We start from the raw sequence: 25,168 nt of genomic DNA on the forward strand, positions 1-25,168 counted from the left end.
CCCCCTCTTGCGCCCCAAAGCCGACTGAGGAGGCGAAGGACACGACGCAGTTTCAAGCGCGCGCGCATGCGTGGCTCCCTCCGGCCTGCCCCGCCCACTAAGCTCCCCTCGCGCCAAACGGGCAACCGTCGAGTGCGAGGGCAGGATGGGAAATGGAGGCCTCAGTTAGCGAGAGCGGCCGGGGAGCCGAAGGGGCTTCCGAAGGGCTGAGCCGCCAGCTTGAGGTGAGTCGGGCGCGTCTCCCACCCTTCCTCCGACTCTGAGGCGAACCCGGGGAAGGGGCTTCCAGTCCGTGCGGGCTGGCGGAGGGGGCGCAGCGGCCCCTCCCGTAATGAGTCTTGTGAGAAGGCTGAGAGAAAGCCGGCGACGGCTGCCGGCACGTACTTTTCAATAGGCTAGTCCTCGTGGAGCCGCGTCGCGTACTGGGAGGGCGCTAAATTCGGGGGGGGGGGGTTAAGGGTGCACGAGGAGAGAGGACTCCTCCCGAGCCCCCCCCCCCTTTTTAAAAAGTAACTGGCTGTGAAGAAGGGCGGGGTCGGTCGGTGGGATGAGGAGGATGTTCTGGCAGGTGCATCTTGTCGCTAGGAAGCTCCTCCACTGTGGAACTCCCTGCCACAAGATGTGGCGGTGACCCCTTGCTTGAGGTGGCTTTCAGTTGGGCAGGTTTCTTGCAGGGATAAGGCTGTCGGCAGCAAAGGGGAAGGTCGCAGCTTTTGCGGCTTGTTAATTCGGAGAGAAGGCGAGTAAGAGGCAGCGCGATAGGAGAAGAAAGTGGGTTTCTCTGCCTCTCCTAACACCAGGACTCGCGTGGACAGACAAAAGAAAGTACTTCACGCCGTGTGTTGCTCAATTACAGAATTCGCTCCCACAAATATATAAAAGGATGTCATATAGAGGAGGGAGAAAGGTTGTTTTCTGCTGCTCCAGAGAAGCGGACACGGAGCAATGGATCCAAACTACAAGAAAGAAGATTCCACCTAAACATTAGGAAGAACTTCCTGACAGTAAGAGCTGTTCGACCGTGGAATTTGCTGCCAAGGAGTGTGGTGGAGTCTCCTTCTTTGGAGGTCTTTAAGCAGAGGCTTGACAACCATATGTCAGGAGTGCTCTGATGGTGTTTCCTGCTTGGCAAGGGGTTGGACTTGATGGCCCTTGTGGTCTCTTCCAACTCTATGATTCTAGGATTTCGTGTTTGCCACCAACTTGGATGGCTTTAAAAGAGAATTACGGTAGACAAATTCATGGAGGAGGAGGAGGCTATCAATGGCTACTAGCTGTGGTGGCTGTGTTCTGCCTCAGTGGTCAGAGGTAGTGATGCTTCTGAATATCAGTGACGTGTAGATTTCCCACAGGCACCTGGTTGGCTGCTGTGAGAACAGGATGCTGGACTAGATAACCCTTGATCCTATGCTAATTTAGCATATTGACCTCAAAAACGTGTTTTCTCCATGGTTATTCATTTGCAATGAAATACTATGTTTTACTTGGTACTTAATGTTGTTGTTGTTGTTTAGTCGTTTAGTCGTGTCCGACTCTTCGTGACCCCATGGACCAGAGCACGCCAGGCACCTCTGTCCTCCACTACCTCCCGCAGTTTGGTCAACCTCATGCTGGTAACCTCGAAAACACTATCCAACCATCTCGTCCTCTGTCGCCCCCTTCTCCTTGTGCCCTCCATCTTTCCCAGCATCAGTGTCTTCTCCAGGGAGTCTTCTCTTCTCATGAGGTGGCCAAAGTACTGGAGCCTCAGCTTCACGATCTGTCCTTCCAGTGAGCACTCAGGTCTGATTTCTTTAAGAATGGATGCATTTGATCTTCTTGCCGTCCATGGGACTCTCAAGAGTCTTCTCCAGCACCATAATTCAAAAGCATCAATTCTTCGGCGATCAGCCTTCTTTATGGTCCAGCTCTCACTTCCATACATCACTACTGGGAAGACCATGGCTTTAACTATACGGACCTTTGTTGGCAAGGTGACATCTCTACTTCTCAAGATGCTGTCTAGGCCTGTCATTGCCCTTCTCCCAAGAAGCAGGCGTCTTTTAATTTCGTGGCTGCTGTCACCATCTGCAGTGATCATGGAGCCCAAGAAAGTAAAATCTCTCACTGCCTCCATTTCTTCCCCTTCTATTTGCCAGGAGGTGATGGGACCAGTGGCCATGATCTTCGTTTTTTTGATATTGAGCTTCAGACCATATTTTGCGCTCTCCTCTTTCACCCTCATTAAAAGGTTCTTTAATTCCTCCTCACTTTCTGCCATCAAGGTTGTGTCATCTGCATATCTGAGGTTGTTGATATTTCTTCCGGCAATCTTAATTCCAGCTTGGGATTCATCCAGCCCAGCCCAGCCTGGTACTTAATAGTGGGCTATTAAATTCAGTTTTTAAGAAATCAGATTTAGCATGCTTGAATTCAACTTTAATTTTAAACAGTCTATTTTTAATTGATATTAAATTAAAATAATTAGTTAAATTGTTAATTTTGTTCCACTCTTAACTTGACAGGATTTTTACATGCTAAGAATGCTTTCCAGTCTGCAGTGTGTTGGTTAATGCAGCACAGGGAGCGAAAGAGAAGCATTTTTCAACAGAACATGCATCTTAGGCATCATGGGTTTTGCATTCCAATTACAGGTGCAGAAAATGCAAGCATCAGTTCAGTGGTAACTTAAATAAAGTCTGATCTAGAGCCTTGATATGCAAGTATGCATGTGCAACTTCCATATTTGCATGTCCATGCTGTTGGTGGTTATTTTAATTCCTCTGTAAGGCAAGAGCACAGATTCCATTTCAGACAAGGATTTAATTCTTGGGGCCCTACAATCTTCAAGTCACCTTAATAGACTGTTAAACATTACTTTTAATCATATTTTCCAGTTTCTTTCCCGGACCTTGTTAAATTGACTTTGCCATAGTCTTGAGTAAACAATTTACACCACACCTGACAATTAGTTTTACAACTAGTTCTCAAAGAGAATTGAATTGCTCTGTTTGGGTGGGGAGGAGGGTTGCCCTCCCTTTATTTCTGAATTGGGCTCCTCAAATGGCGCAGGCTAAAAATCTAAATCTAGTAGCCATGTTTTGCTCTTTCATGAAAAGGCCTGTATTCTTGGAGATGAACTGTACCAGAATACACAACGTCCTTAGGCAAAACACACAGGTTCCTTTCAAGCTGGAGAACAAGTATAAAGATAAACAGTCCTTATGTAAACAGAGGAAGGAACTTGTAAACCTGAAGGAAATGACCCTCATAATATACCCACCATATTCTAACTGAAACCTTACCCAAGTTAAGAGGCAGATTGTGAAATCTTTATTCTGAATGTGGTTGGTTAATTGTTGATGCAGGAGAAGTGTGTCAAGTTGTAGTGACCCCTCAAAAGGGCATAAATTCAAAGGGTAGATTTCAAGATTGTACTAATACAATTGTTCTGTCGGCAAAAGTGTTTATGCTTGCTGGATGGAGCAATCTCCCATTTCCTTTCCCCAACCGTGCTGGGTTTTTTCCTGACGTTTTGGACCATATTTGGCACAGAAGGAGTGGGGGGAGTCCCTTTGCATTAGCAGGAGTCTTTGTGCTAGCTTCCACTAGCAGCACAACAGGTTAGTTGATTCTAGCCCAGAGTGTTGGGCCAGTATAACTTTGTATCCACATCATCTTTTAAGACGCTTTGATAATTAATTTTAAAAAAAACTTTAACATACTGTTTGGCCAGTACAGAAGACTTTTCAAAGACTGTAATAACCTGTCTCAATAAGCTAGCTTCATTATCTTAACCACATACACTTGTGTTCATATTGGTATTCTACCATTTTCTCTTGTACCCCCTCACTTTCAAGCCAATGTGTTGAAAAATTTTAGTGTATTATTTTTAAAAATAAGGTTTCAGGCATTTCCATTTTCAGTTAGCTCATAGATTTCTAGCCCTAGAATTCTTACAGTTAAATATAGGTGACATTTCTGTGTACAGTGGTACCTCGCAAGACGAATGCCTCGCAAGACAAAAAACTCGCTAGATGAAAGGGTTTTTTGTTTTTTGAGCTGCTTCGCAAGACGATTTTCCCTATGGGCTTGCTTCGCAAGACGGAAACGTCTTGCAAGTTTGTTTCCTTTTTCTTAACACCGTTAATACAGTTGCGACTTGACTTCGAGAAGCAACTCATAGAACGCGGTGTGGTAGCCTTTTTTGAGGTTTTTAAAGACTTTGGTGATTTTTGAAGCTTTTCCAAAACTTTTCCGACACCGTGCTTTGCAAGACGAAAAAAATCGCAAGACGACAAAACTTGTGGAACGAATTAATTTCGTCTTGTGAGGCACCACTGTAGATCTTAATTGTCCTTTTCCCTTCTAATAAATTAATTATCGGTCTAATAATGTTGGTCTAATTGCAAAATATGACCTTGTTCTTTCATCAGTATTTTGTGTAATTCTATAGCATAAACAAGTTTTTGAAGACTAGTCTTCGTAGTTTAAAAAAATTAAATGGCCTATCTTTAGGGATATCTTCATAATTCTAAATATTAAGGCACATTTTAATCAGTGGGCATCTTTATGTCACGCCTGTAACTTTTTATATTTCAATTGATTCTTCAAGACTAAAGACACAAGGAAAATATCAACATTTTGTGCTGTATCAAGACTATCTATAGGATGGATGATTCCCACATATTTTCAGGTTAAGCAGTCTTTCAGGATACTTTGCATTTAACAAATAGGTTCTGGTAACTTTTTCTTAGTGAGCAGGAACATCCAGCAGTTTCAGTTTGATAGATATTTTTGAGTAAATATTGAAAAAGAGCAGTGGATGGAAGTAGCCACATCATATGTCAGCTTTCTCAGTATTTGTCTGTTAAGTTTACGTTGGTGTTACTTTAGTGTATAATTATTTGTTTTTCAATGCAGAGGCATCATGCGTAACTCCAGTTTTAAGTGAATCAAGGAAGATTAATGGACACTATGAAGATACCAAAACCGCTCTACGCTTTTGCAGTTTTTACATGTGCTGCTATTTATGCGGTATATGTAAAATGGCATTTGGACTTTAAAACAAAAACTACCGTCAATGATTTGGAAAGCCAGCTCAAAAGTGCGTCAAGAACAGATCAGGAAGTTCTTTATGGAATCATGTTTGATGCTGGAAGCACTGGGACTCGAATACACATATTCAAATTCACACAAAAGCCAAAAGGTAGGCTAACATGTTTCAGTTAAACTGCAACATTTGTATTGGGACAGTACCTTTATTAGACCAACTGAAATGTCGCAGGACAGCATGCAAGTTTTTGACTTCTCAACAGTTCATCAGGCTAGATAAAGTGAGGGCAAGGAGAGAGAAAAATGGTTGCTGATAAAGCCAGGAGCCTGCATTTTGTAAGAGTCTTAAGATAAAATTGTGAGTAGGCACAAGAGGCTCTGAAAGTGCTATGCAGGTTTTAGGTGTGAAGACATAGGTCCTCAGACCAGTTCTGTTGTGTTATCTGTATTATGGCAACATAGTTTGCAAGGCTTCATTACTTCAGGATGAAAGGGATGTATTGCTAGTGAAACATAGCCAATAGCTAGTTCTTTATCTTAATTTTTATTCTTACACCTAACCTGGAGCCACTGATATCTGTGGGGATGGAGGAGCTTAGCTGAGATCTAATTCAAAGGCTGAATTTGAACATTGCCTTCAGATGATGCAGCCTAATTACAGTGTTCATATGAGCCGTTAATGTTAACCATATTGTGTAGCAGGGCTTCACGTTAATCCCTGGACAGTGGCGTTATCTTGGCCTTCAGTGTATACATTTTTTTTATTGTAGATTAACTCAATTCTCTTGCACTTCTTTAACAGAAATTCCTAAATTAATCCATACCACATTCAGAGCACTAACGCCAGGACTTTCTGCATATGCTGACAGTGTTGATAAGGTAATTTGAACTTTACTCATCAAGAGAATATGTCTGTGATTCTCACTTTCTGTAATGTGAAAATTCAGCAATTTATGCTACAATCCTCTCCATACTTTTCCTGGGAGTAAGCACCTCTGAACACACAGACACTTAATGTGTAAACATATAGGCAGTGGCACTATCCAGTTGACACTTTTCCAGTCACTAGGTTACAGAAATACTGTGCGTACATTCTGTTAAATAGCACTACACCTGGTACTTCAACAAGATGCCCAAGTCTTGTGGATTTGCAGCTTTGAAAGGCATGTCCTACCAGTTTGTAGAACATTGTGAAGTTCCACTGTGAAGGCTGTTGTGACGTTGTGCTAAAGGACCAAGTTATAACTTAGAGGTTCTTTTAGCTTCAAAATGTCACTGCTGAGCGGTAGGAACGGAGTCTGACCTTGGCACTCAGGACTACTCATGTCAAACAGCTGGAACCAAAGTACTTAAAACACTCTGACGTGCCCTGGAGAGGCCTCTATAACTTCCCTGCACCTTTAGCCCTCAGGCCAGAGGTTCTCTACCCTTCCTGATGCAGGATCTCAGAATGGTGGTGGCAAAAAAGATCTTCATGTATCTCGAACTGGAAAATGGGAAGTGATGAGCAAAACATGAATACTAGTGTGTGTGTATCTCTACCAAAGTCTTCATTTTTTAAGTGCTAAAATTGAAGCACTTTATTTATTTATTTATTTATTTATTATCTATCATCTTATCTATCTATCTCTTCAGAGTGCTCAAGGAATAAATGAACTACTGACAGTTGCTAAAGAAGATGTTCCTCTGGAATTGTGGAAGTCCACTCCTTTGGTCCTTAAAGCAACAGCTGGCTTAAGACTGCTGCCAAAAGAAAAGGCACAGAAATTGCTGGATAAGGTACTTTGCTTCTGCTGTTTTTTGCAACTAAGTTAGCTGCACATATTATATACACTATGCTATCGGTCTTGCCAAAATAATCCAACATCCATGCTTCTGTCCACTAGCTAATAAACTTTGAGGCATAAAAGTGAACAGCACATACTCAAAGAATGGCTGCATCATAAATGAGTTGTTATCTGACAGGGTACAGTTAACATTCTGGAGACTGAAATATAAAATACATAGATGAACTGTGCTTCCCCATTATGCACCTTGGAAAGGGTATATCTATAAATGCCAAACATGCAGGATGGATTACAACAGCAGACTTGCAAAGTTGGCAACAACCTTCTTTAAACCTTGGAGGGGGGAGTCTGTGACATGATAGCTAAATGAAGAAAATCCAGAGTATCAAGATAAAATCCAGGATAACATAGCTCACCAAAAATAAAAGTGAACAGAAGCTAGTCTAGGTTTTCTGGTGACGAACTCATGAAAGAAATGAAGGGAGTCATCATAATAAAAATTCTGAGGTAACACCCTCCTAACTACTCTGCAAATGCTGTGTTACTTTGTCTACAAATGCAAGCTTCCAAACCCTATCATAGCAGTTTTGCATGTGGAGAACTCCACTTCTCCATAAGAATGTGACCTTTATCTGGGCTGCTACCAGAAAATGGTTTATAAATGCTTTACGTGCTTTTTTGCAGGTGTGGAAGGGTGCATTTTTAAAACACTAAAAATTTTAGTCTTATTTCAAATTTAGGTTAAGGACATCTTTCAAGAATCTCCGTTCCTTGTAAGGAGTGACTGTGTCTCTGTAATGGATGGAACAGATGAAGGTAGGGATCTTACCTGTCAGCAATTAAGCAAGTTTTCTTTTCAGTGGTTTCATAAAATTACTTTTAATTTAGCAATAAAATCTGAACCTCTGTGGTTGGAGGATGGATGGTGGCTAACAGAATGAGGTTGAGTCCTGACAAGACAGAAGTACTGTTTTTGGGGGACAGGGAGCGGGTTGGTGTGGGGGATTCCCTGGTCTTGAACGGGGTAACTGTGCCCTGAAGGACCAGGTGCGCAGCCTGGGAGTCATTTTGGACTCACAGCTGTCCATGGAGGCGCAGGTTAGCTCTGTGTCCAGGGCAGCTGTCTACCAGCTCCACCTGGTACGCAGGCTAAGACCCTACCTGCCCACGAACTGTCTCGCCAGAGTGGTGCATGCTCTAGTTATCTCACGCTTGGGCTACTGCAACGTGCTCTACATGGGGCTACCTTTGAAGGTGACCCGGAAACTGCAATTAATCCAGAATGCGGCAGCTAGACTGGTGACTGGGAGTGGCCGCCGGGACCACATAACACCGGTTCTGAGAGATCTGCATTGGCTCCCGGTACGTTTCCGAGCATGATTCAAAGTGTTGGTGTTGACCTTTAAAGCCCTAAACGGCCTCGGTCCTGTATACCTGAAGGAGCATCTCCACCCCCATCGTTCAGCCCGGACACTGAGATCCAGCGCCGAGGGCCTTCTGGCGGTTCCCTCATTGCGAGAAGTGAGGCTACAGGGAACCAGGCAGAGGGCCTTCTCGGTAGTGGCGCCCGCCCTGTGGAACGCCCTCCCATCAGATGTCAAAGAGATAAATAATTACCTGACATTCAGAAGACATCTTAAGGCAGCCCTGTTCAGGGAAGTTTTTAATATGTAACACTGTACTGTTTTTAACACTGATTGGGAGCCGCCCAGAGTGGCTGGGGAAACTCAGCCAGATGGGCGGGGTATAAATAATAAATTATTATTATTATTATTACTCTGTGAAACTCGGGGAAGTTGTTGCTGCTGCTAAATAGTTACACAGCACTGTATCTCCACATGGCAAGTACAGAGCAAAACAAACAAATCAGCAAGTCCATGTCTCAGTGAACTTGCAATCGAAGACCAGCAAAGGCAAGGCAATTTCCATTCCTCCTCCAGCTTTGTTGTCAGTTTTTTTCCATTCAGCCAGACAGCACTCCCTGCCACTGAGTTCTTGCAGGTCTGTTTTGAGAGGTCCCCCTTAGGTTTTTTCCTTAAGATTTGTACTTTTTTAAACCTCAGGGTCCACCTGAATCTGCTGATTCCTCCCACATGTGGGCAAGTGCTACAATTTTGGCTGCATAATAGGATGCATTCTCCCCTGAAGATAAGCTATTTGTTGCAGCATGCATCACTTCCATTTGCTTACATTTGCCATTCTCTTGCTCATTTGTTCAGTTTGGAGAGACCCTAACTGAGCAAACATGTCCTGTTTATGCATTCATGTATTATGTATATTGATTACTAGAAGTGGAAAACCACTTTGTGTCTATTCACATAATTTCAATTTTTTTAAACCAGGTATTTCAGCATGGATCACTGTCAACTTCTTAACAGGTATCTATAGAAGTAAATTGTGATCTGTTAATGATGAGCCTAATGTATTCTAATTATTTATGTATCAAATATATATTCTGCCCTTCCTCCCAAAGGAGCCCAGGGCAGCAATTTTGTGGCAATATATGCCATGCTGTGATCCTTAGTAAGTGTATAAATTGGCTTTGTTCTGTAAAACTACAAGATTCTCAGTATAATTTCATGCATTTTTACTTGGCAGTACTGCTGTGTTCAATGGGGCTTACTCCCAGATAAGTTTAAATATGATTGTAACTTCCTGAAGATGGTCTGCTTTCAAATCATATCTGCATTTATAAAGTAATATGTTGGCAATAGAGGTAAATAAAACAGCTGTATGTTATGACCTTGTAAAACAAAAAATACACTTCTTGCATTTGCACCGTAAGTACAAATATTTAGCAGTGTTTCAGAGCAGGGTGGCACATAACACATTGCTCACTCAGCAGCTAGTTATTATGAGTTGTTGAAAAAAGTAATATTTGCAAATGTATTTTTAAAAGATGCCTATTTAAAATTCTTAGACCGTAACCCTTATCTACTTCTGAGTAGGTATGGTTAGGATTGCTCTTTTAAAAGAAATTATTTAATAGGATCTCACATTTTGTTCATAGAGCATAATTCCATGCAGATGCTGTGTCTGAGGTATAATGACTAAACACGCTATTAACTTTGTTTTTTTTAAATAATACATTTCAGATAGCTTGAATACTCCAAGAAAGAGGTGTGTAGGAATGCTGGATTTAGGAGGTGGCTCAATTCAGATCACATTTCGCCCAAGCACTAAGGTAACAAGAACACGGGTCTCCTTAGTCATGTCAGTTGTAATGAACGACCAATTGATGTGTTGCTTTTTTCCCTTTGCTCTGCTTCCAGTTTGATTTTTGAGTGTCAAACATATTGCTTGGAGTGTATATTCAGAACTTTGTGCTTGAGAAGAAGCAGGGTGACCTTTCATTCCGGCATTTTTCCCCTCAAGGCAACACTTTGCCTTGGGCTTTAAGGCTGTAGAGCTGAACACATGAGCTTTCACCATAGTATGATTCAATAACTTTGTGATATGGACTGTTCGGTGCTATTTATCCATACAAGTTTTTCCACAGAGTTCACGCAATGCCGTCATGAAAACGCCACCCCATATCCCTGCCAACTACCACTTCATCTGGATTTACTGTTTCTGTGTTGTTGTTGTTTGGGGGGGAAACCGTGGAACATCATTTTGTTGAGGAGGGTGTCATGTGGCTGCTGTGTAAAACATATGGGCGTGAGCACCACCAGCTCCACAAGAAACAGTAATACTTTATCATAAGTGATATTCCTAAACTGACCTACCTCATAGGGTGGTTGTGAGGGTAAAATGGGGGAGGGGGTGGAACTTCCTCTGAGTCCCTGTGGTGGGAAAATGGCAAGATATAAATAAATAAATTAAAAACAACAATAATATCTGAGCTCCTTGAAGGAAAGGCGAGAGAGAAATGTAATAAACTTTCAGATATTTCAGATTGGCTACCGGTTCTAAACATGTATGAGCCACACTTTGTCATTTATTTGAAATGGAAAGTGCCATTAAAAGGGGTTGGTATTTCATCAGGTTTCCAAACACACCCAATGACCTGCACATTCTTTTTTCTACATTCAACCTGATAGGATGCTCAAAGCCAAGTTTTCCCGCTTATTTTTTTATGGTACTTAGAATGCCTGGCTACATAAAGACCATAAAGTTCTAAACCCTTCAGAACACTCTTGTTCAACACTCCTGAAATCATTGAGTTTATTATTCTGCTTTGCTTTGTATGGAGCATTCAATTTATTTCTCTTTATAGACAGCTCTGGAGAGCTCCCCTGCTGGTCGCATCACTTCATTTCAGATGTTTAACACCACATACCAGCTGTATTCACACAGGTTAGTTGTGAGTAGGAATGGGCAAGTCTATCCATTTTAGTTTCTCATTTTTCCAATCTAAAATTCCGTTCAACACATTTCCCCATTTTTAAAGGTCCTTGTGAAAATTCACCTGCATTTCAGTTGTGAATTTCTCCTATTATCTTATTTGGCGATCACGCGTAGCCGAGTAAGATTGTCTTCCATGAACACGGTCTTAACAGTGAGTCCGTAAGTGACTGTGGAGGCCAATTCTGGATCTACACGTCCTTCCACAGTTGGGGACATAGGTTTCTAGCTGGGAGTTGATCACGGCAAGGGTTTGCCAAACATGCCTTCCTCTTAGCACATTTCTTCCTTACATCCTGAGTTTGAGCATCTTCAAAGTCCATGACGCCTTTGGTAAAGGCTGTTCTCCAACTGGAGCACTTGCAGGCCAGTGTTTCCCAGTTGTCAGTGTTTATACTACTTTTTAAAAATTTGCCTAATACACACATTTATACAAAGTGATGGTCCCTAATATTTCTGGTTTTGTGCAATACTTTCACTAATACATGCATTTTTATGCACAATTTACCCTGGTATATCCTAAGAGATCGCTTTTTTCCCATATAAAACATAGTTTCTATCTCTAGCGCAAAAATCAATTGTTCATATTTTCTGACAGTTTAAAACCTTAATAGCTGCCAACCTAATTGCCAACTTAATAGCTGCCAATAGCAGATTCTGTTTCTGTGTGTGTATTATTTACAGTGGTACCTCTGGTTACGTACTTAATTTGTTCCAGAGGTCCGTTCTTAAGCTGAAACTGTTTTTAACCTGAGGCATCACTTTGGCTAATGGGGCCTCCCGCTGCTGCCGCGCCACCGCCGCCGCACAATTTCTGTTCTCATCCTGAAGCAATGTTCTTAACCAGAGGTACTATTTCTGGGTTAGCAGAGTCTGTAACCTGAAGCGTATGTAACCTGAAGCGTATGTAACCCGAGGTACCACTGTATTTAGAGACGACCCTTAATGGATACCATGTAACAATAAAAATGAACTCTGCCTCAGTGCCAAGAGTGTTGTGTTTGATCATGTTTTACCTCCTCCCCAGTTACTTGGGACTTGGATTGATGTCGGCAAGGCTGGCAATTTTAGGAGGAGTTGAAGGTCAAGCCTGTAAGTATTGCACATTAAGCTTGAGTGATGGGGATTTAAGATTTTTAGATGCTTCTGTTTAACCTGAGCTTTGTGCTGTATAGATAACTTAACCAAATAGCAACCCAACTTTGTAGATAAGGGATCTTGCCAGCTTTTCTTTATACTGTGTCTGCTTGATAGCTAGAAAATTGATGCTAAAATTATATCTATTTAGATCATTTTGTCTGAAAAAGATAAGATTCCTGCTGCCTCTCAAGTAAAGGATGAAGGTTGTGCAGTTGTAGGAACAGGATTTAAATGTTCTGAGATTTGTGTGGCTGAATAGAGGGACGGGGAAATGCTTTGTGGATGGGGAAGATCAAGATCTCCAGATGAACTCTTTCCCCTTGTGTCAGTGCATTTCTTTCCCTTTTACAGTAAAGGAAGGTGAAGATCTTACAAGTTCCTGCTTATCGCCTGGTTTCCAGGGTGAATGGGAGCATGCCAAGATAATATACAAAATTAAAGGGCAGAAGGCAGGTATAGTAACTGGTCATCTCTTAATTTGGTAATGCACATTTCCCTTCAGTATCTCCATTAACTTCGATCGGGAATTGCCAGAGTGGCGTGGGAAAGGAGAGAATTTTGAAAGTGGAAGGGGAGAATTTACTGAATTCTGTGCCCCTGCCAGTGATTACACTTTAGAGATATTGGGTCCTTATTTAATCAGAATGCTCTATACTGGGATTTCGTACTTCTGTTAAGTAATATTAGATATGTACTGTTGCCTGCTTGGCGTCCTTATAACTTCACTTGTTTACAATTGAACAATGTTCTAAAACTGTTTGTTCGGCAAATCTCACATACTTGAATGTCGTCTCTAATGTTGAATTATTAAGGGTGTTTTCCCCCTGCATTTAGGAAAACCTCTCTTCGAATCATGTTCTGATGAAATAGCAAAACTGATCAGCACAAAGGTTCATAGGACAGATGAAGTAAAGGATTTGGATTTTTATGCTTTTTCCTACTATTACGATTTGGCGGTGGATGCTGGCTTAATAGGTAAAATTGCTTTTGATTTCGCTAGTAATACAAAGGTGATTGACAGTACAGTCATACCTCGGGTTAAATTTGCTTCAAGTTGAGCGCGTTCGAGTTGCGCTCCGCGGCAGCCAGGAGGTAATGGAGCGCATGTTACTTCTGGGTTTCGCCGCATGCGCAGACGCTCAAAATGATGTCACACGCATGCGCAGAAGTGGCGAAAAGCAACGTGCGCGCAGACGTGCTCTCACTAGATATATTTACCTCTAGATGCGAATGGGGCTCTGGAACGGATCCCATTCGTATCTAGAGGTACCACTGTAGTGTTCTTGTTTGAGATTTAGGGACATGCGAAACTGCCATACAGAGACCATTTGGTCCATCTAGCTCAGTACTGTCTACACTGGCTGGCAGCAGCCCTCCAGGATTTCAGGCAGGAGTCTTTTCCAGCCTTACCTGGAGATGCCAGTGGGAATCGAACCTGGAACTTTCTGCTTGCAAGGCAGACACTGAGCCACTGAGCCATGGCCCTTCCCAAAGTGAAACAAACTCCCATATGAAATTGCTGAGCTAAAATTCATGTGTAGATCTGACACAGTGGTCTGAAGAGAGATTGGGAGTGACTAGCTCGCTACAGAAAGTAGCTGTTCTTTGTTAGGTGTTAATGTACCCTCTATCAATTTAAATGCATTTGTAACTGAGTCACTCCCAGATTTAACTGGATCTTTTACTCTTTCCCACTGGGTTTTTGCTTTCATTCAACACTGCATAGTAATGGTGATCACATTTAGACTTTGTATTACTGACTCCACTTTGTAATAATACTCCTCTCCTATACTGCGCTATTATACTGTATGAGAGCCAGTCTGGTATAGTAGTTAGTGTGTTTGACAAGGACCCCGGAGACCAGGGTTCAAATCCCCACTTGGCCATGAAGCTCATGGGTGACATTGGGCCACTTACTGCCTCTCAGCCTAACCTTCCTCACAGGGTTGTTGTGGAGATTAAATGAGTAGGATTAACCTTGAACTCCTTGGAGAAAAAAGTAGAATATAAATGCAGAAATAAATACTCCATCTACCCCTGTCCGTCAGCTGAGGATAACACACTTTTGCATCTCTGAGATAGGTTTGGGCCCATAATTAAAGTTTAAGCCCCAACCAATTTTTTAGTGTGTATGGCACTACAGGACTCATTATGGGCTGCAACAGAGTCGAGGCCAGTTCTGAAATTTGTCACCATTAACCCTACTAGCCAGTTTCCTAAAAGCAAGTATAGTGGAAGAGGATTGAATTTAATAGTCTTCTGATTCTTTCTGTTCTTACAAGTCAACTTTATATAAACTGACTTCCTTCTGCTTCTGACTCCCAAGAAGCATTAAACTTCCTGAATTTCCCAGGGACCTCCTTCGATCTCTCTCTCGAGTCCCATTGTCAGAGACAAAAAATTATTATTATTATTATTATTATTATTATTATTATTATTATTATTATTATTAGTTTATTTAAATTTGTATACCACCCTTCATCCAAAGATCCCAGGTCTGTTCATAACAGAAAAATACAAAATGAGAATGCAAAAATGATCCCAGGAAGGCTTGCTTTATGCTTCATATTTTGTGCTCTTCACAGTTCACTGCAGTCCTTATTGTATCACATTACAATGAAAGAGCATAATGTGATTCTCTAGCATAACTGGGATGGCTGTAAACATAGCCTCTTTGTTGCCAGCATACTGTTACAACTGAACACAAAACTGTTAAGAGGTGTATTTTGCGGCATCACTTCCAGTGGCCAAAGTCTGCTGTTTTTCCCGTCATTCTTAGGAGCATTAGCAGTGATGCATCCAGGCAGCTCTGCTCTGTCTCAGTACTTCCCATCCCCACAGTCAAGGTATGTAGGGTGCTTTGACTCATGTTGTTCCACACCCCAAAACTGGTCCACATGGCTAGAAGAGATTGAGACAGGATTAGTGTGACCAGTACGGTTGACATAGCTGGCTTCTTGTGGTGGGATGTAAAGAGAAGTACCTTCCTTCTTCAGGACCGCGTCTTTCCTAGTTGTGCACTCTAGCAATTTAATTAGGAGAACAGAAAACCTCTTAACCTGTGCTTGCATGCATGCATTCTTTCTTTCCTTTTTATGTGGGGTCATTCTGCCTAGATAGTTGTGCTATGGTGGGAAAAGAAAAAAGCTATCCCTGCACCAAACACAACCTGCAGACCATAACTTATTCAGTCTCCATACAAGACAAACTATGTAGATTCTGCTTCTAGCAAGGGCCTGGATCTCACTGATGATAAACTTGAGTCTCGTCTGTTCCACAATGGACTACAACTGTGGACTCAAAGACAGGAATGTTCATCCATGTAGAAGGCTAGATCTTGGAAGGAAGACCTCACTATATACCAGTGTACATCTTTGCCCCTCCCTCCCCCCCCCCCCCCAGCATGCTAGTTTTCTATGTGCATTTTTCTGAATGGAGGAGCATTTAATTATGTTCAGTCTGAAAGCCAGACTGGTTTGCCGCCCTAAGCTAAAAAGTTCAGTTTGAAATGCACAGAGCAGTTACTGCTTGAATTACACATTTAGAATACCTGTAGGCCGGGTGTTATTCCAGCACAACTCTTACTTCTCTTCCTCTACAACTGAAGAGCCCCTTTTCTCTCTTTAGATAATGAAAAAGGAGGGACCCTAGCAGTTGGTGAGTTTGAAGCTGTTGCAAAGAATGGTAAGCCACTTCGTCTTTCTATTTGCTTGCTTATGTGTGAACAAGGAATGCATCATTAAAAGGTTGACAGTTTAAACTGTAGCCCACCTGAGGACCAGCACTGAAAACGTCATTGTTGCTATTATTAATTACCCACCCTTCAACCTAAGATTCCAGGGTGAGTTGCAACATTAAAACACGATATTGAAAACAGTATAAAAAAACTTACCATCAGAAAAATAAGGTGGGTCCTAAAACTATACACCTCAAGTGGCAAAAGTATTGTGGAAATATAATCTGCTATTTGCTGCTCATTTTATCTATTTCCATCCCCAAAGTGTGTAAAACCATGGAAGATCAAGAAGGAGAGCATCCTTTTCTCTGCATGGATCTCACATATGTCAGTTTGCTTTTGGAAGAACTAGGCTTTCCAAAGAGCCACGTTCTTAAGGTAATCATTCTTAACCACTGGATTTAGAGCTAAATGTGAGAAGAGGCTATCTCACAAAACAAACATTAATTCTGCAGGTTTTGAAAAGGGAGGCACATACAGCAGTATTCAGCTAACATGTCTTGTGAGTGCAAGGATTTCTGCTTGCATAATAGAATCTCCCCTCCTCTTTTCCTCCTGCTCATGCTTCATGCCCTCCCCAAATCTGCTGCAGAGGGTTGGGAAACCCCTAGAACAGATTAAGGTGACAGGAGAATTCCATGTGCAAACAGAAATCCTTGTGTTGATGGAACATTCACGTAGTGCTACTTTGAATACAGCCCTACTTGCAAATTTCCTCATTTAGAGTTGCCTGTGCAGTATCTTGAAATCTCGGTTTTGTTTTTTAAAAATATTTTTCATCTTGTGACAACAAGGGCTTCAGTTAGTAGACCACAAAGAGCTGGGGGTGGGAGTGGTGGAAGAGACGAGACTGAGGACTCTGCAGGAAGGAGGGAGTTTTGCCCAGAACATTACAGCTCCAGCACCAATTGCACGCCAAGTTCTTAAACTACGAATCACACTGCTATTTGCAGACTAATTTTTAACACATGCAGAACTTATTTGGAACACTCCATTGACTTTCCCCTTTCCCCATTATGTAATCTAGGTGTCTATTGGATCACATGACCTTGTTTATTTAGAGAGCTAGTGCACACATGCATATTCATCATTTAACTGAAATGTCAAGTGTTAGCTTGTACTTCTGAATGGGCCATCACGGCTCCTACAAACTCGGAGAACTTACATATCACCTGAGGCAAAACACATTTTAATAGAGTTGGCTTGCATATACAACTGCAAATCATGAAGTACAGAGGGGCCAAGTGACGACTGTGTGACGCAGGCAAGAGAAACATAATCATTTCCAATATCTTTGTCCACTTTTCATTTTAGCTTGCTCGAAAAATCAACAACACTGAAACCAGCTGGGCTCTGGGAGCTATACTTCACTATATGGATTCACTTCACAAACTGCAATATTAGGGCTTTGGGAGCCTTGGGGATGCAGTGAGTCTGGGAGGATGTGATGTGGCAGCATTGTGGAAGCTAAGCAGGTGTGGACCTGGTCAGTTCCTTGGACCGGAGACTACTGGAAGCTGCACTGCTGGAAGACTACTACTGTAAAAGCTATACATGTGTGTGTGTGTATTTCATAAATACATTTCAAAAGGCCTTGTCCTCTTTCAGCAGGGAACTCAGGTGCTCGTTTTTGGTAGCTTAACATACCACTACTCTGTGAAATTGTGTACCTTTCTAAAAGTGTCACTTAAAGTCGGGGATAGTGGTTCTGAAAAGGACTAGGCCATGGCAGCTGAGATCCAAGTCTTGGGCAACATACCTGAGCTGAAATGGAATGAATGCAAAAATCACCCTGTGATTCATGATGAGAATATAGTCATGTTCTTCGGACTGCCAGGGGTACCTCCTTTCTCCTCCTCTGTCCACATTTGCCTGGTTTTCTATATTTTGGGGACAGTTCATTCCCTCCATTGCAGAATTTCTACAGTGTTTGTCATCAGGGATTTGGTCAGCCTTTCTGTCACAGCTTTTCAATGATGGGCAGCTTGAGGAAGGTTTCCTCCTCTTCCAGCTGTCCAGCATCACCTGATCCTTCAATCAAGTGCTGACTCTACCTCCAGGACTAGTTAACTCTTTCTTGCATGCTCCTCCGCTGACCAGGAGGAAACTTTACAGCAAGCCAAACCTGCCATTCTCTATCATGTTCTACAGTCTCTATGAGAAAAGCACATCATCCTCAGGCAGGCTTTTTGCCTTTCCAGCAAGCATTCAGAAACAAGTGTGACTTTTATATTGCAGTCTGTGCACACGCATTTGGGGGAATTGCTTTATTTTTCTTAAATGTATAGAAACTAACAAATGGTGTCTTAAAATATATATATATATTCTGCTTTGTCCAACTTTACCAGTAGGCATTGAGATTTATCTTCTGAAACTCAGCATTTCTGTTCTTCATAGTCTGTACCATACTGGGTTATTTGGGCGGTGTTCTGGTGGTTTTAAGGCCTTTCTCACAATCTGAAACCAGTTAGTGTCTCACTTGCTAGCTGCACACTGAATTCTCAATACTGAAATTGAGTTGATTTTTAAATGAAAGGTTAAGAGCAAACTTCTGCCCTCTCCTTAATGTTGATAGCAGAAAGGAAGGCGGTTACAATGGCATGTTGGTGTCTCTCTGCTGGAAGGTGGGTTTTGTCATGATGGGGACCCCAGTTGTGACCCAACTGTTGGTTGTCCTACCAATGATAGCAAGCAGCCCCCCCCAAACCTGTCTTTCTTAAAAATCTCGTTTACTTGAAAATATTAAAACCAGCCTGTGACCATTCTTGCTATTTCTTCCTTTTTTCCTTTCTTATAGAACCCTCTTTAAATTCAAGAAGATCTCTGTGTATTCCCCAGTTCTTTTCCATATTTTATTTTTTTACAGCAACTGCCTCCATTGGGGATATCCAGCATGGAGTCATGTTAGAGAATCCCTTGTGAACTTCAGCTTTATCATAATACAAATAACATTGCCACCCATACACTAGATCTAATCCTTTTAAGTCCAAGATACCTGCATCTTTCAAATCCATCCAGCCCAGACAGGCTGCCTCATAATACATTTTTAGGTCTAGCAGGGCAAATCCCACCCCCGTATTCTTTGTGCCAATTAAAAAATTGTATTTAACCCTAGGTTTTTTTTTCTCTTGCCAGACAAAATGTGTTATATCTTTTATTCATTGTTTAAAGCAGTTGGTATTTCTGATCACAGGCAGGGATTGAAATAGGAAGATCATTTTTGATAACACATTCATTTTAATTGCAAAGATTCTTCCTAACTTTGTGAGGTTAACTCAGTTCCATTTCTCCATGCCTTTCTTAACTTCAATCCAAGTTTTATTATACTTGGACAAGGTTTAATTTTTTAGAGGCGAGCCATACCCCCATATATTTAACTTTCTTTTGAACATGTATTACAGAAAACAGGGCTACAGCTTAAGGGTGAAACTGCACATTATGAACCATGTTTGATTTAAATAATAAGAAGAAGCATGAGGAGAGGGGGACTTATTTTCATTTGGATTGTGGTGTACAGGGAAAAGGAGTTTAGCTTTCCTCCCTGCCACAAGCTGCTGTTAGCCTGAGAGCGAAACACTCTTATTGTTGTCAATGGGGAACTTTCCCCTCTGGGCTAAAAGGGGTGGTTGGAGGTGCAGTTTTAGTCTGCAGAGGAAGAAAGAGTTAAACTTCTGCTCCCCTGCATACTGCAGTCCTGACAAAAATTGCACTCGCTGCTGTACAGTTACTTTTAAAAAAACCTGACTTGGTTCCTAATAATGTATCTAATGTACATCTGGTATCCTGTTCATGTATACTTAATGGAGTACTTCATTTTAAGGCTGTGAAGGGTCTGGTCTAGGAGCCACTGTAGCTAACGGAATGTTAATATTGTAAGCACCAACTCTTAGGTTAGAAAACAAATTGAATGCAAAAAACTCTTCCAGTTGTTCGATTGTCCTTGGCTTGTCTGTTGAAGTAGCATGTGTGCAAATGAATTTTGGATATTCAAAAATTATTTTTACTGTCAATTAAAAAAAAAAAGCAAGTGAACACCTGTACTGTTCCAATTCATGGAGGTGAATAATGAGTTACACAGCATGTTAAACTGCCATTTTTTATTATCTTCTATCTGGTGGCAGCACCAGGAGAAGAGATGGTGAGGGACCTCTGTTGGCTCAACAGGGACCATCTTACCACCTTCTCAGAATACTCTCATGCAATGGTCCTGGAACCTGGGTTTACTTATTTTTTTCCTTTTTCCTTACCACTCTTCCCCTACCCCTTTGTATTGTGTCTATTGAATTGTACACCTTTATTTTCAATTGTGAACCACCTTGAGTACATTGGCAATAAGGTATCTTTCCTTTCCACAGGGGAGCATTTGTGCAGTTATCCCAAGTACAGGCCTATGACATAGGCAAAGCTGAGAGAGAATAAGGAGAGACTTGTCGATGGTTACCCATTCATCACCAAGACTAACACTTAGTAATCTGCCCTCTACTGGCTCTTGGGTTTGACTTCCACAGAACAGAACTTACAATTCATGGGCTGTGTCCGCACCATACATTTAAAGTGTGTAACTTCCCCCAAAGAATCCTGTCAACCATGGTTTGTTGTGGGTGCTGGGAATTGTAGCCCTGTGAATGATAAACTACAATTCCCAGAATTCTTGGGGGGGGAACCATGCACTTTAAGTGTATAGTGTATATGCAGCCAGTTTGCATGCATGCATAGTATGCAAATATAGTACAGCTTTGTGTACAGTGGTGCCTCGCAAGACGAAATTAATTCGTTCCATGAGTTTTGTCGTCTTGCGATTTTTTTCGTCTTCCGAAGCACGGTGTCGGAAAAGTTTTGGAAAAGCTTCGAAAATCACCAAAGTCTTCAAAAACCTCAAAAAAGGCTACCACACCGCGTGCTATGAGTTGCTCCTCGAAGTCAAGTCGCAACTGTATTAACGGTGTTAAGAAAAAGGAAACAAACTTGCAAGACGTTTCCGTCTTGCGAAGCAAGCCCATAGGGAAAATCGTCTTGCGAAGCAGCTCAAAAAACAAAAAACCCTTTCGTCTAGCGAGTTTTCCGTCTTGCGAGGCATTTGTCTTGCGAGGTACCACTGTATGTACAAAATATCAGTATATACTATAGGTAAAAGCATTCCAGTAATTGCCCAACCAATCGGGGATTGTGCTGCTTCAACGCCTGATATATACATGCTGAGGAATGAGCTTGCACTGTAAATCGCTCTGCAAATAGAACAGTAGGCAACCAGGAAGATTCTGTCCCATGTCTTTTTGGCTGTTGTGGTTTTATTTGCAGAACAGATTTTATTCAAAAATCATCATCTCTCGCCTGCAAGCTGAAATGGGGCAGTTTGTTCTATTGTCATGCTCTGCTTCCGAGGTAGAAGAAGCCTTGGCTTCTTCAGAACTCTGCCTTTATCAAAAAAGGCAGAACCCACAGTCAAAGATCACTTTCTGGAAGCTCTAGCACCATTCACAAATCAAGCACACTTGAGCACTTTCCTCCACACCAGCAAGTTCTCATTATACCACTGAAGAAGCATACAGCCATGCACCCGCCAGTGCTAGCTAAACTTAAACTGGTAAATAATTCCCACAGAGTCCACTAGGACTCATTTCAAGTAAACATGGTTAGGATTAGCTTGCAAAGTGAACAGACAAAAACCAGTCATAAAGCTGCCTGGATATAGTTTTTAAGAACCTTAAGAGTACAGGGGAAGTTCCCCAGGGCAATAAATGTTCTGCTTATTGTTTAAAAAGGGAAAATGGGACAACCTAATTGGCATAGGATGACTGGAAGAAAGAACAAGGGTTAAGCTAGATCAAATAGCCGAGAATGAGCGAAGATAGGGATCGCCTTGAAAAGTGGGTTATTGGACTGATTACAGAAGGTGCCTTCAATGTGTTTTGGGTCAATATTTTCAGAAAGCTATTACCTTGAGGCTGAAGGTTCTAAGCAAGGTGGTGAAGTCAAATTAATGCCTTCATTAAGAGTTACGATATTCGTGTCAGTAGCAAACTATTTGTTTATGTAGTTCCATCATTGTGCATTGTGCTTTGCAAAGTACAACAGGAAGGATCCTGGTCCTAGAGGACTTATGTTGTTGTTGTTTAGTCGTGCCCGACTCTTCATGACCCCATGGACCAGAGCACGCCAGGCACTCCTGTCTTCCACTGCCTCCCGCAGTTTGGTCAAACTCATGCTGGTAGCTTCGAGAACACTGTCCAACCATCTCGTCCTCTGTCATCCCCTTCTCCTTGTGCCCTTTCCCAACATCAGGGTCTTTTCCAGGGAGTCTTCTCTTCTCATGGGGTGGCCAAAATATTGGAGCCTCAGCTTCAGGATCTGTCCTTCCAGGGAGCACTCAGGGCTGATTTCCTTAAGAATGGATAGGTTTGATCTTCTTGCAGTCCATGGGACTCTCAAGAGTCTCCTCCAAAACCATAATTCAAAAGCATCAATTCTTCGGCGATCAGCCTTCCTGGATCACTGCCTTGCCGTGGCGAAGGGGCTTGAATAACTCAGAAAAGCTATGAGCTATGCCGTGCAGGGTCACCCAAGATGGACAGGTCATAGTGGAGAGTTTTGACCAAACGTGATCCACCTGGAGCAGGAACCGGCAAGCCACTCCAGTATCCCTGCCAAGAAAACTCCATGGACAAAGACAACAGAGGACTTATAGTCTACATAAAAACAAGCTATAGTCTACATAAAAACAAGTTAAAAACAAGCTGTCCCACCGCATAAAACATAGGAAAGGAAATAGAACCCAAGGTTAAGGGGGTTATTCAGTTGCTTCTGTTTTTATTTTGATTTCGCATTCTGTGTTCTTATATCGTGATTTTATCCTGTGAACCGCCCTGAGACCTCCAGGTGTAGGGCGGTATATAAATTTAATAACTAATAAAATAATCATAATAGCTGGTTTATTCCTAATTGTTTATCTCCATTTGCAAAACAATTCCCTCACCGCAGTTGTTCCACTGTCCCGTGTAAGTAGAAGCATAGAATTGTAGAGCTGGAAGGTACCCCAAGGGTCATCTAGTCCAACCCCCTGCAGTGCAGAGATCACACTAAATAACCCCTGACAGATGGCCATCCAACTTCTGTTTAGAGACCTCCAAGGAAGGAAAAGCCACCACCTTCCGAGGGAATCTGTTTCACTGTCAAATGGCTCTTGCCACCAGAAAGTCCTTCCTAATGTTTGGTTCGAATCTCCTTCATTTGAATCCATGGGTTTGGGTCCTACTCTCTGGAGCAGCAGAAAACAATATTGCTCAGTCTTCCGTGTGGCAGCCCTTGATGTATCTGAAGATGGCTGTCAGTTGAGTTTCATGTGCATTTGGTGCAATACATTCTCCCCCCGGCAAATGCCACTTTAGAAAGCTGCCTCACTGACTGCTTTTTGTGTACTTGTCAAAGTGGGTTCTGGTCTGTGAAGGTTTATGCTACAATAAATCAATTAGACCAGCCTTTGCCAACCTGGTGCCCTCCAAATGTTTTGGCCTTTAACTCCCATCAGAACGGCACAGCCCAGGACGCCAGGTTGGATTAAGACTTGAAGGTGCCACAGAACTCTCGGGGGGGGGGGCGGGTTCTGCTTATCCATATGGTTGTTAAAAGGGCTGTGCCAACTCGGATCAATCATTGCTTACCTCTCCACACGCTCTTCTCAGACAACGGCCAAGTCAGTCACAGAACCTACAAGAGACAGAGTGGTGGGATTTTCCATTCTCTGCCATCGACTCCCAGCTTCTGGCCATCTCAAAGGTACAGGGAATGTTTGTGTCTTACATATGTCTTTTTTCCATTAATGAAAATGGCTGGGGTGGCACTTTCCCACTTAGCACATTCAAGGCCCTTGGGCGATGATCCAGAGGCTCAGTGCCATGAGTCTCACTGTCTGGTGTGAGATGGCTTCCATTTAGGCTTTGCCTCCTTGCTTTTGATAATTGGCAGGGGTGAGGAGACCTTATCGTCTGCATTTCATAAATTCCAGTTGCTGGAAACCAGAGGAGGGGAGAGGGCTCTTGTGCTCCTGTTCTGCTCCCTGGTTTCCCTTTGGGCATCTGGATGGCCAGTGTGAGAACAGGATGCTGAATTAGATCGGCCAATGGCCTGATCCTGCAGGCTATTCTTACGTTCTCTTTTTGCTAATTCAGTTTTTATTCATTTCATCTTTGAACATGGTTGCACTGAGCTATATCCCTGTTTACATTAGAGCATATGACATGTAACAATTACAAAAATGAAACACTCAGATAAATATTTCTGAATATATTAACACAGTTGTATCGAAGTGTATATACAAAACTCTCAGTTATTACAGATGTGAAATGATGCAAAGTAACATGGCTTAGATTGGGGACCGCGAGCAAAAGTCATTTTGTATCAATAGTAATTAGAATTAATAGGAATATATAGGAAAGGGAGTGGGGGGGGGAATTGCACTTTGTGCATGCCAGACTTTGCTGCAAACTACGGGTACTGTTCTTTCGTGTTCTTCACTATTTGTGTCATCAATATGGCAGAAAGTGAGGAGGAATTAAAGAACCTTTTAATGAGGATGAAAGAGGAGAGCGCAAAATATGGTCTGAAGCTCAACATCAAAAAAACCAAGATCATGGCCACTGGTCCCATCACCTCCTGGCAAATAGAAGAAATGGAGGCAGTGAGAGATTTTACTTTCTTGGGCTCCATGATCACTGCAGTTGGTGACAGCAGTCACGAAATTAAAAGATGCCTGTTTCTTGGGAGAAAAGCAATGACAAACCTAGACAGCATCTTAAAAAGCAGAGACATCACCCTGCCAACAAAGGTCCGTATAGTTAAAGCAATGGTTTTCCCAGTAGTGATGTATGGAAGTGAGAGCTGGACCATAAAGAAGGCTGATTGCCGAAGAATTGATGCTTTAGAATTATGATGCTGAAGGAGACTATTGAGAGTCCCATAGGCTGCAAGAAGATCAAACATCTCCGTCCTTAAGGAAATCAGCCCTGAGTGCTCACTGGAAGGACAGATCCTGAAGCTGAGGCTCCACCTCATGAGAAGAGAAGACTCCCTGGAAAAGCCCCTGATGTTGGGAAAGATTGTGGGCACAAGGAGAAGGGGACGACAGAGG

The 25,168-nt window shown here is 42.3% G+C and overlaps 1 protein-coding gene across 4 annotated transcripts; it reads left to right on the forward strand.

Moving 5' to 3' along the window:
• Nucleotides 1-65: 65 nt before the first annotated feature.
• ENTPD6 (ectonucleoside triphosphate diphosphohydrolase 6) lies at nt 66-20,076 on the forward strand. Of its 4 annotated transcripts, none has more exons than XR_003706093.2 (14): nt 66-224; nt 4,903-5,188; nt 5,837-5,913; nt 6,670-6,813; nt 7,562-7,637; nt 9,164-9,199; nt 9,917-10,005; nt 11,041-11,120; nt 12,196-12,260; nt 12,660-12,761; nt 13,143-13,283; nt 15,088-15,154; nt 15,936-15,992; nt 17,359-17,413. XR_003706093.2 is itself a non-coding variant. In XM_028725007.2 (14 exons), exons 2-14 carry the CDS (start codon nt 4,948-4,950, stop codon nt 17,446-17,448), a joined length of 1,311 nt encoding a protein of 436 aa, XP_028580840.2. In that variant the 5' UTR covers nt 66-224; nt 4,903-4,947; the 3' UTR covers nt 17,449-20,076. The 4 variants fall into 4 exon arrangements, 2 of the variants coding, with proteins under 2 accessions (XP_028580840.2, XP_028580841.2); XR_003706092.2 differs by lacking the exon at nt 17,359-17,413 and adding an exon at nt 16,310-16,390; XM_028725007.2 differs by lacking the exon at nt 15,088-15,154 and adding an exon at nt 16,310-16,422 and having other exon boundaries at nt 17,359-20,076.
• The last annotated feature ends 5,092 nt before the right edge of the window (nt 20,077-25,168 follow it).

This window comes from Podarcis muralis, chromosome 3, assembly GCF_964188315.1.
Source record: "Podarcis muralis chromosome 3, rPodMur119.hap1.1, whole genome shotgun sequence".
Classification (NCBI taxonomy): domain Eukaryota; kingdom Metazoa; phylum Chordata; class Lepidosauria; order Squamata; family Lacertidae; genus Podarcis; species Podarcis muralis.